The sequence below is a fragment of the Protomyctophum parallelum genome (assembly GCF_964188405.1).
Source record: "Protomyctophum parallelum genome assembly, chromosome: 9".
Lineage (NCBI taxonomy): Eukaryota > Metazoa > Chordata > Actinopteri > Myctophiformes > Myctophidae > Protomyctophum > Protomyctophum parallelum.
Window position 1 is genome coordinate 20,219,867 of NC_139706.1, and position 11,576 is coordinate 20,231,442.

Below are 11,576 nucleotides of genomic sequence, written 5' to 3' on the forward strand. Positions count from 1 at the left end.
ATAGCGATTTGTTAAATATTTCTTGGTACTCTCCACTATAGGCGGAAGGCATGGGGAGAGAGTATGTTTTGCACTCCGTCCGGCCGTCCGTGTGTGTGTCTGTCTGTCCGTTACCAGCTAATCTCCGGCACCGTTAACCTGGTCGATGCCAAACTTTGCACACACACTCCCTGGATGCCAACGATGAATCTCTGCCCCATATTTTCCAGAACGTCCTAGTATAGCGCCACCAGGAGGCCGACTTTTGTAAAACTCCAGATTTTGTCCAAAAATCCCGCAAATCGTTGCACAGTATCTCTATAGTCATGTGCTCAAGATGGATTTCATATTCCATCCTGATTGGCTAACATTGGCTTTCAATGTTTGCAGGATTGGCCCGTTTTGAACAAAAAGCCTAAAATGATGAACACAGCGTGCAATTTATGTTAAGTCTTTCACGCACTTTCCTACTAGGCTGAGGAATATATCCCACCCTTTTCACATTGGCCTGTTATAGTGCCACCAACAGGTGGATTTTTGCAAAACACATTTTTGGAACAAAATTCTTCAAGTCATCCAATTGCCATCAAAGGCGTAAGAACAAATGGCACACTTTTCACATTGGCCTATTATAGCGCCACCAGGAGGCCACAACCTGACCTGGCCTGGTGGAGACCTGTGCCACAAGGGGGCACTTTTTCTAGTTTGGGCTTGCTTCCTAAAGTTGTTAAAATCAGTAGTTGTCAAACATTTAAAAATGTTCATGTCAAGGATCCACTATCCAAGATTAAGAATTTTTTTCTTTTAAATAGCAGCACAACGCGTGTGACTCGTTGTGAGCTTGTACATTATATATTATGATCAGATCATAGTCACTTGGGCTTCTTTTTAAGAGCTGTTTACTTGGTTCTCTCGCAAAATCTGGCAACACTGGCCCTGGCTAAGATCTGGGCCACGTTCCATAGGCGTTCCATTCTTGAAACATTCCTTCTCCACTTGCACTGTGACTAGGCTTCATCTCAGTCTCAACCCCAACAGATATGTATATTGGGTTGTGCCGGAGTTTTTAATTTTCAGTATGGGGTTGCTAATTCTGAGTGACCTCCTTCGGGTATTTTACAGTTGAGATTTGAGAAATGAAATGGGAAAGTCAAGGTTGTAAAAAGCATTGTGGAGTGAAACATGTCCGAAACAGTTTGAAAATAATTAAGGAAGGAATCATCTATGGCACATGAATCATACCAGAATGAGTATGTTCTGGAACTGAAATATAACATGATAATACAGTATAATGGACACTTATTATAATAATATGAACAAAAAGATACAGGACAGTGGACACTGTACTTCTGAACTAGAAGTAGCCTATACTAGAGACTTAATTATTTTTGTTAAAATGAAGTTTAATAAGTACTGAAGACTTCATATTAAAGGGATTTTTCACTTTCAAAAAATACTTTTGGTCATTTTATCATCTACTCAGACTTATGTGAACACCCCATATAGGCTATCTACAAGATTGTCTATCTGCTATTTGTGAATAGCCAACTCTGCACACCTACAAGTGACAGGTGCGTAGGAGAGGGACAACCAAGTGCCTGACGTCATGAAAAAGATAGCCTGATGTTTCCCTATTCAAGTTTTTCACTGCATTTGAAGACAGAATGCAGGTGTTTTTTCTCTTTCATGAATAGCCAACTCTAAAATGTAAAATGACACATATTATGTCGCACATGTTTCCTGGTTTTAATGGGTTACACATTTTGGTAAAATAAATTAAGTGAGTCTCCTCCCTTTACCGACTGGGAGGAAATTAAAAGACAGACAACAGAATCACCTTTAGTCAATAAAACTATGTTTATAAATAAAACTTTGCTTGTTTCCTGATAAAACGGCATACAGTGATTCATTCTATCATTCACTTTCCAAACCATGTCATATCTCTCTCTCTCTCTCTCTCTCTCTCTCTCTCTCTCTCTCTCTCTCTCTCTCTCTGATATGTCAGTAGTTTGCTTGTAGAGCCTGTTGTACAGTAGATATCACCATGTTTCTGTGCAATTCTTTTTAATCATGTAAATAATAATAATGTGAAGTAAAGCTCACAATGCATCGCAGCGCTGTTCAGTGATTAATCCATCCGAAGAGTATCAGTATGTTATTAATACTGAATGGAAATGGTGCATTTCCAGTAATGATTTAGTTGATGAATGAATTAATGTCACCTTGACTAACAGAATTGTAGTGTGTGTGTGTGTGTGTGTGTGTGTGTGTGTGTGTGTGTGTGTGTGTGTGTGTGTGTGTGTGTGTGTGTGTGTGTGTGTGCGCGTGTGTGTGTGTGTCTGTACTCGTGCGTATCCTGGTCTCGTCCGTTTATTACCATGACGACACCTGATGGAAATGAACCGAACTCGAAAAACAAAAGACTTGTGTGTGTCACTTCTCAAATGTTGCCAAGTGCTTCTGTGTGTCTGTCAGCCTTGTCTCTCAGAATGTGGACTTCATATTAATGTCCTCTGTGTGTCTGTCAGCCTGTCTCTCAGAATGTGGACTTCATATTCATGTCCTCTGTGTGTCTGTCAGCCTGTCTCTCAGAATGTGGACTTCATATTCATGTCCCGTTTAAAGTCCCAGTCCACGTGGCGTGGTTGAAAGCCGCAGGAAATCCGCCAATGTCAATTATGTTTCTCACCCCAAAAAAACATTCACGAAGGAAGCTTTACATGGCCATTTTCATTTCTCTATCTTTAGTATTCCATATCTTATGAGTTATGCATGTATTTGATCCTCCAGAAAAAAACATCACACTCGTGTGAAGTGAGGGCCGCTCTTATTATCATACTGTACATCACATTCCGGCCAATCACTTTTGGCGTCCTCACTTTTCTGTCCTCACTTTTTATGCCCTCAGCCAATCAAATCATCAGTATTATGGTACACACAGACACACAAAGCTGGGCATAGGAGGGAAAACACATTTTTTTGGGGGAGTGGGTCTTTAAACATAGCCAGTGTCAGCACATCGCAACCTCATCATGACATCATCAATGGTACGTCCTGGGCGTGTCACATGACATCGACAAAGAACTCACTGGGGTTTCCCATGGCAAGACGGAAGGACTGCCTGGAGCCTGACACCTCCTGAGGCGAAGAGGAAAGGTCGGGATCCACTCCGCCCTCCCGACCCTGGCCCTGCCCAGAGGGCGGAGCCTGTGCCGGGGCCGGGGGCATGTCCGGGGGCGGGGAGGAGGACGGAAGAGGCGGGGCCTTGTCTGAGGAGGTGGAGAGGAGGAGCTCTGACTCACTAACTCCTGCTGCTGCTGCGCCTCCTTTCACCTCCTTCTGACTGCGGTTTGATCCACTGCTGTGACTCCCTGAGAGGACAGACAGACAGACAGACAGACAGACAGACAGACAGACAGACAGACAGACAGACAGACAGACAGACAGACAGACAGACATGCACGATCCGTATGTAGATATGTTAGCTGATAAGCGAAAACAAACAGGTGCAGTACTTTAGACAGTTTAGACAGTTTTTGGTTTAGACTAGTCATTGGTTAGACCAGTCATTAGTCCTACAACTACAACCTATCTCAAACCCTCACCCTAAACCTAACCTCTAACGGGGCAGCACACCTAAACCTAACTAGGGATGTCAGGGGTTAACCGGCTAACCGGTTAACTCCACTGACTCCAGGCTGCATGAACAGCGCTCGGGCGCTGTTTTCTGCCCCCTCAATGTCCCAAAGTTCTCTGTTAGCTTTGCGGTAGTCGAAATGTAAGCGAGTGACAGCGAGACGAGATGAACACATGTCGACCGTATCAATGCAGAGACCGTCACCTACATTATTAAATCCATTATTGGCCATTTGGCCTGGACTCAACGTTTACAGCCGCTGCCGGTTCCTCCTCCTCCTCCTCCTCCTCCTCCTATCCGTCTCCCGAGTCCCCACACTGGCACGGCTTTTACGGCTATCAAGTGCTATCAAGTTCGCCCTGTGCTATCGATGTTTGAGGGTTTTCTCGTCAGCGAAAAGTCAACAAACAGAACACGGTGACATGCATGCTGATCTTCCTTAATAATAAAAAAAAGGCTTAGCCCATGCGTCCAGTGGCTTTATAGGTATAGGTTGCTCAGATCTGGACTGGATTTATTTATGTTTTGTTGGACTAGAACCGGCGGACCTCTGTACTGTAGACGCGCAGATGCATGCATCATGCAGATGCGATGCGTTGTTTATTGATGATTAAGCCAGAAGCCTACAACAATTTATTTATATTGTTAAATGTTGCTTTTTTGTTTGTCTTTTAAAAAAGGAGCATAAATAAATGTATACCATTCGTCTACCAACTTTAATTATGTAGCCTATACATGCATATTACATTTGGGGTAGCCTATTAAAAAAAAGAAAAAAATCAACCACTATCCGTTAATGACCCGGTTAATCGTATCGGCTAACCAGCTGGGAAACTATCCGTTACTGACATCCCTAAACCTAACCTTAACCCATGTCTAACCAATGACTAGTCTAAACTAAGTATGCACCCCAAAACAAACACCCTATATACTTAATTGACCAGAGTCAGAGTCAGCCAGGGTCTAGTAGGTGGTGTGACCTTTTAGATTGGCTTTTCTCCACCGAATGCTGGCCGCGGAATCGGGACATTACGGGTTGTGGCTAATGCAATGTGTAGACAGACAGACAGACGGACAGACAGACAGATCTCACCATCACTGTGGTGGCTCCCTTCGGCTCCTCTCCAGAGTGGGAGGTGTTGGAGGAGGGCGTGGGGGGTGCTGTAGGGGTGTGGGGGGCAGTGAGGAGGGCGCATGGAGGCCAACGTGTCCTGGTCAGAGCAACCCCCTCCCCGACTGGAAAGGTCACATGGATCTACCAGAGACAGAACCCCCATGCCTGAGAAGAGAGTAGAGTAAAGTAGAGTAAAGTAGAGGAGAGGAGAGGAGAGGAGAGGAGAGGAGAGGAGAGGAGAGGAGAGGAGAGGAGAGGAGAGGAGAGGAGAGGAGAGGAGAGGAGAGGAGAGGAGAGGAGAGGAGAGGAGAGGAGAGGAGAGGAGAGGAGAGGAGAGGAGAGGAGAGGAGAGGAGAGGAGAGGAGAGGAGAGGTGTATTAACTATTAATGACAGACAGACAGACAGACAGACAGACAGACAGACAGACAGACAGACAGACAGACAGACAGACAGACAGACAGACAGACAGACAGACAGACAGACAGACAGACAGACAGACAGACAGACAGACAGACAGACAGACAGACAGACAGACGACATAACTCACTCCCACACAGGTCTCCAAAGATGTAGTAGCACTGCTCAGAGAAGGTGATCTTGTTGACGGTGTGTCTGATGTATCCAGCCTTCAGGAGGTTACTGGAGTATCTGCGAGCCTCCCGGCGGTCTGTGAAACCTTCCACGTTACGGAACAGCCAGTCCACTACATCTGAGCCTACAGGAGAGAGAGGTAACGCGTTGGTAAAGCAACACTGTTACTGTAATATATAAATGCGGTAACGCATAATATAACGCATTACTTAAAAATAAATCTGTAATATATCTGTAATATAAAAATCTCCATGTGCGATTAGGGGATATTACGTTCTCCTCAGACATATTCATATCTCGCTAATGTAATGTAAGCTCTGTATCTGGTTAATTGCGGGAGGAAGGTGGCTGCCATAGCTTGCCATACCCAATAGCCACTGTATAGACGCCTTAACAGACGATATGATAAGCACCAGCTATGCGCGTGCATAGCGGCAGCACAAGAACCCTTCCTCTCATAAGATGCAATGGAAAAGTTCTAACTGCACTCACGTGTAAAAAATGCCCCATCAAACTTTCAGATGCTGTTTTTCTCCCAGTGTGGAGGAAGAATGATTAGGATTTTTATTGTGGTCTCTCGCCATTGAAATATATAACCCTTGGTTTCTGTTGTGTGTGAAGAATAATAGCAATTCAAAACCACACCTCCAGTCGCTGTCATAAGAACGGGAGGTGCGCTCATGATAACGACAGCAGAGCCCATTTGGCTGCACCTGCAGCCTATCAATTATAATTTATGCTTCGTCCCGCGATGGTGTCTCGCACGCAGACCTCTATGCTCACAACAGTCGCATCTGCGATGCGATGTGAGCTTGTATATCAGCTGTTCTCTGTGCGCAATACTGTTGCAGGGCTTTGAAGTATAAATGTCTCCTAGGGTGCATCGCACTAGCCAACTCACAAGAGGTGGTTGAATGGACTGAAACCAGCGGTTTGGAGATCTGTTGGGAATTGATTACCGTACATGAAACAGTCACCCGTGCGCCCAGTCCCTATGTTTGTAAACCAAAAATTGGTCTATTGTACACAGGTTCTTCAGATAGTCCTTCAGAACGTTGATGAGTTAGAGCACTTCTATGACGTGAATGGGACTTATGGACGTATGGACTTTAATGTGTGTTTAGGGCACTTATGACAGCCAAGTCTATGGACATTAATGATGCCTTTTCTTTTTTACGTTTGGCTCCTTTCTTTTTAATCTTTTTCCACATTGGTTATAGTTTATTGGCTTGTTTCTTGTATGAAACAAAATTAGTTACAAGATGTATGTTTTTATATCTATTATTATTGCTGTTGTATATTCTGACCAATGAAAGCGTTGGGGATGGTAATCTTCAACCACATCCTGTCGCGAACCTCCAGCCCCGACTGTGGATTGGCCATCGCTTTGGCAACCATTGCCATGTCACTATGAATGGACAGCTGACAGTCCTCCTGCAAAGCTGAGAGAGAGGGAGAGAGAGTGATAGAGAGAGGGGGGGGGGGGGGGGGGAGGGGGAGACAGAAAGAGAGAGAGAGAGAGACAAAGATAGAGACAGAGAGAGAGAGAGAGAGAGAGAATATTGGTACAACCACTCAAGCCCTATACATTATACCAATGGTTCTCAAACGCTTTAATTTCAAGGAGCCCCACTTTGGCATGCATTAGGACCACAGACACAGTGTTTGGATATAGTGATTGGTTACCATAGTGAGGCTGGAGTCCTGTTGTCATGGCGACAGTGTGAGACACCCAGGCTGCGGGATCTATGGGCCGGACGGGTTCACCTGACACAACAACACACCATAACACATTTAATAGAGCGCCAATGTCTGACAGCATTGCCCCTAGAGGGCACTATCCGGCTGGGTCACCAATACAAAAAAATCAGTCACCAGAATCAAAAGGGTCTAAAGTGGTTAACATGGAGTTTTATGAATTATTAACCTGCCTGCTACGCTCCACAACAGATGCCTTCTATAAAATATGGGACCTTGACGCTTGACCATAGGGTTCCTTGACAGACGCAAAACCACTAACCTGGATGGATAGGAAGAGGATCATCATTCCTTGTTTATATACTTTATTTTTTTAATTTAATTTTCTGTGTAGAAAAGCACCAAACAATGTGTCCAAATAATTAAAAAAATTTGGTCCGATGTAGGTACTGTATGTGTATGTATATATATACCCAGTATCTGTGTCCTTTGTTTTGCACCGTGTCTAAGCTGAGCTGTCTGTGTTTGTTTTTGTTATGTCTGCGTCATAAAACTTAAAAATATATAAAGATATTATAAAAAAACAAAAAAAACATAAGAGTTTGAAGTTGAACAGGCTTATCCCCAACAGGTAGTGTTGCTGCAGGAGAAAAACACAGTTCAAACAACAGCTAGTCTTCCTCAGGCGAACCTATAGGCAACTTTAACACTTTCCCTCACATTAACGAGTTAATTGATGTAGAACAGCTTATGTTTTCATTGTTTCATTCGCGTTTTTAATACAAGACTTACAGGGTTTCCATCAGACAGAGTGTGATAGGTGACGTGTTCGGATGACGTCACCGGAACAACAATAGTCGCACTGGCTTGCTAAGGCCTTCTGGGAAATTGAGGGCCAATGCATTCCAATGGCAATGGCGGCGCGCAATGGGGGGCTCTGTCTTACGCTCTTTGTTACTGATGGGCACTTTGGGCAATTTGGATTATTTATTCAACACGACGACAAAGGATCACACCATTTTAAGGTGGATTTTCATGAAACGGAACGATGATGTCGGCGGGGTGGTTCTTCAAAGGTTAGTGAAAAACTAGGCAGTCAAATGTTTTTATCCCACCGTCAAACTAATTAATGAACTAAGTTAATTGGTCCGTCATTTCAAAGCCATGCTAATTGAGCTCAAAAATGGAAATAACTAAATCATCATCATCATATCATATCATCATATCATCATCATCATCATCATCATCATCATCATCATATCATATCATCATATCATCGTCTGAATGTGTGTCTGTCTGTGTGTCACTGTGACTGCCGTAGCTCCTCACTGCCTGCACCAATCACTCCCACTTTTCACACAGGCATTGACCATAATAATATGGAGGTCTTAACGAAGCCCTTTTTCCAATTTAACTAATTATAAATGAATAGTGAATTTATTAGTGAATAAAAAATGCGAAAACGCACCCAGGGCCACAAGGAGGGGGGGGGGGGCAATATCTCACAACGGGTAAGGGCTAGTTAATATAACTGAATAAAACAAATTAAAATGGTATTTGTGTATGCCATATACTCACTCCTGGGCAGTGTGAAACAGCCTCGTGGGTTAGGATCCCAACACTTAGCCACTGTCAGCGTGACTGGACTGCAACACGCACGCATGCACACGCACACACGCGCGTGCACACGCACACACACACACACACACACACACACACACACACACACACCGATTAATGTACTGGAGATGGTTTTCAGTGAACAGGTTACAGTGAACGGGGTTTGTTACTCACCCTGGTTTGTGGACGATTTCCCTGAGCACTCTGACAGCATCATCATTACTCATGTTCTCAAAGTTGATGTCATTAACCTGAGGAGACAGACAGAATGTAACAACATATACCAGCTAGGGCTTCTCAAAGGTTCCCTTATTGACGCAGTTTAATTCATCAATGTCACTTCAGTTTAACCACTTGTCTTAGACCCTCTATACTTAGTAAAACGGGCCCGAGTTAAACTGTACTTGGTGTGTTCTTTTTCAGCGTACAGTACAGCAGAATAAGTATAAGTTGTAGATCTATTACTAGCGGCTTTTTGGTGAATGTTCCCCCCAGAATAGGAAGGCAGGGGTTTAAATCGTTAAACACCAAGTATAAAAGTTATTTTCAGTCTTCCTAAAGGAAACACAATAAGATTCACATATTTACCTACCATTAAAGATAAGGTACAATGGCTTTTTGGAGCATTTTATTTTGAAGTTTCACTCTGAAAGCTGTGTGTTTTTTAACCATCAGGGCGTCACATCCCTTCAGGCTATGGGACATAGCTCTGCTACATGCACGACGAGTGTGCAGTTTGTTTGTTTACAAAGTCACAGAGAGACGAGCAGCAAAGCTCGTGGCTTATTTCTAACCTATAATGTTTTCAGATACATATTTTAGCGTGCTGATTAAGTTTAAAACGAGTTGACACTGTCTGGATGTCATCTTGAATCTTGAGATTAAAAACAGAGTGGTTCTGTGTAATCAAAACCAGCTGTGTTTGGAGGACGTGCAGCGATTTGAATAAACCAGGTGAATGAAATCAAGATTCATTTGTATTCATTCAAGACTCGACACATCATCACACAGTACATTTTCATTCAAAGGAAGAAAATTAAAATTAGATTTTTATAGACTTTTATAGACTTTTGATATAAAAATACACAAAAATGGAAATGTTCCGTTGACCACGGATATGGTCTTAAGCCCAAACCACACCAAAGGGTCGAGTTGGGACTATCATCATTGCATCAATAGCCTGGGGTCCACCTATGCTTTCTATGGCATAGGCAGCTCCCGGCCGGATCCGCCGGGAGAATCTAGACACAGCTGCGCGACATGAGACTGATTAATTAGAGCGACAGAGAGAGAGAGGAGTGTGTGTGTGTGTGTGTACATGTGTGCGTGTGTGCGTCAATTTAACAAAGATGCAGACAATCCGAAATCAGCAGAGAGTGATCGACGTTTGCACTACTCTATGCCGAATTGAAGTGGACTCGGACCCAGACTTTTTTTTCCTCCCTGGAAATAAAAACGTCTGGGTTTCCGAGGCTATTGCATCAATGAGTTGCATTGGTGTGGTCTACCTTAAAAACAGTTTTGTCCCAAACCGACCCTTTGGTTTGGGCTTAACTCTAAAAGTGTGACAAAACATATTCTTTCATTTCCCTACGTCTTTACTGACAAAAGGTGCTATAAAGTAACAATGTAAATCAGGGGCGTCGTGGATGAAGTAATTTACAGGGGTGACCTGAGCCAAAGATGTTTGAAATCCACTGCGATACACATGTGCATGCGCACGTCGCACAAACCCACGCACACACACACACACACGCACACACCTGCAGTAGCATGTCCCCTGGTTCTATTCGTCCGTCCGAGGCTACGGCTCCTCCCTTCATGATGGATCCGATGTAGATCCCTCCGTCCCCTCTGTCGTTACTCTGACCTACTATACTGATGCCCAGGAAGTTGTACCTCTCTGATGGACACACAGACAAACGCAAGCACGCACGCACAGACAGACAGACAGACAGACAGACAGACAGACAGACGAAAAGAGACAGCGAAAATGACATTCCAAAAATTGGGATGCCACGTTGAAAGTGGTTAATAAATGAATGGTTGCATACGATCATCTCAATTATAATAACACCTGTAGATGGACGGGCATCCATTAGTAGACAGGTTCACTATTGGCAGCAGTGGTCACAGTACTACTCACCCATATTTAAAGTGACAGTGACGATGTTGAGAGACATTGTGGAGTCAGTTACACTGCTGAACGATGAAGACTACGTCCAGAGAGAGAGAGAGAGAGAAAGAGACAGAGAGAAGGAGAGAGAGGAAAGGAGAATGAAGTGAAGACATATGTACAGTACACACACAGAAGTCATGTGTGTGTGTGTGTGTGTGTGTGTGTGTGTGTGTGTGTGTGTGTGTGTGTGTGTGTGTGTGTGTGTGTGTGTGTGTGTGCGTGCGTGTGTGCGTGCGTGCGTGCGTGCGTGTGTACATACCCTCTCCATGCGTTTGTCAGGTTTTGGTTTCCGTCGGCGTCTGCGATGCCGTCTGATGAGATGGGATGAGCTACTCTTCTCTGATTCGCTACGCCTGCCGTGACATCACAGGAAGGACAATGACACCAGCAAATGCATCATTACAGATGTACTACACTGTCTCCCTCTCAGCTGTCCTACTGTCTGTCTCTCCTACACTGTCTCCCTCTCAGCTGTCCTACTGTCTGTCTCTCCTACACTGTCTCCCTCTCAGCTGTCCTACTGTCTGTCTCTCCTACACTGTCTCCCTCTCAGCTGTCCTACTGTCTGTCTCTCCTACACTGTCTCCCTCTCAGCTGTCCTACTGTCTGTCTCTCCTACACTGTCTCCCTCTCAGCTGTCCTACTGTCTGTCTCTCCTACACTGTCTCCCTCTCAGCTGTCCTACTGTCTGTCTCTCCTACACTGTCTCCCTCTCAGCTGTCCTACTGTCTGTCTCATCTACACCGTCTCCCTCTCC

The 11,576-nt window shown here is 44.3% G+C and overlaps 1 protein-coding gene across 1 annotated transcript in view; it reads right to left on the bottom strand.

Annotated features, from left to right (window-relative positions):
• Nucleotides 1-2,915: 2,915 nt before the first annotated feature.
• dvl3b (dishevelled segment polarity protein 3b) overlaps nucleotides 2,916-11,576 on the bottom strand; it is a gene marked incomplete at its 5' end in the record, with an annotated part of 18,455 nt that continues 9,794 nt past the window's right edge. Inside the window, 10 exons of the mRNA XM_083772869.1 lie at nucleotides 2,916-3,350; nucleotides 4,710-4,895; nucleotides 5,279-5,446; nucleotides 6,630-6,764; nucleotides 7,009-7,089; nucleotides 8,599-8,666; nucleotides 8,815-8,891; nucleotides 10,404-10,543; nucleotides 10,787-10,856; nucleotides 11,079-11,172. Of these exons, the coding sequence (XP_083628995.1) occupies nucleotides 3,043-3,350; nucleotides 4,710-4,895; nucleotides 5,279-5,446; nucleotides 6,630-6,764; nucleotides 7,009-7,089; nucleotides 8,599-8,666; nucleotides 8,815-8,891; nucleotides 10,404-10,543; nucleotides 10,787-10,856; nucleotides 11,079-11,172 (1,327 nt within the window). The 3' untranslated portion in view covers nucleotides 2,916-3,042. The remainder of the gene's footprint in view (nucleotides 3,351-4,709; nucleotides 4,896-5,278; nucleotides 5,447-6,629; nucleotides 6,765-7,008; nucleotides 7,090-8,598; nucleotides 8,667-8,814; nucleotides 8,892-10,403; nucleotides 10,544-10,786; nucleotides 10,857-11,078; nucleotides 11,173-11,576) is intronic.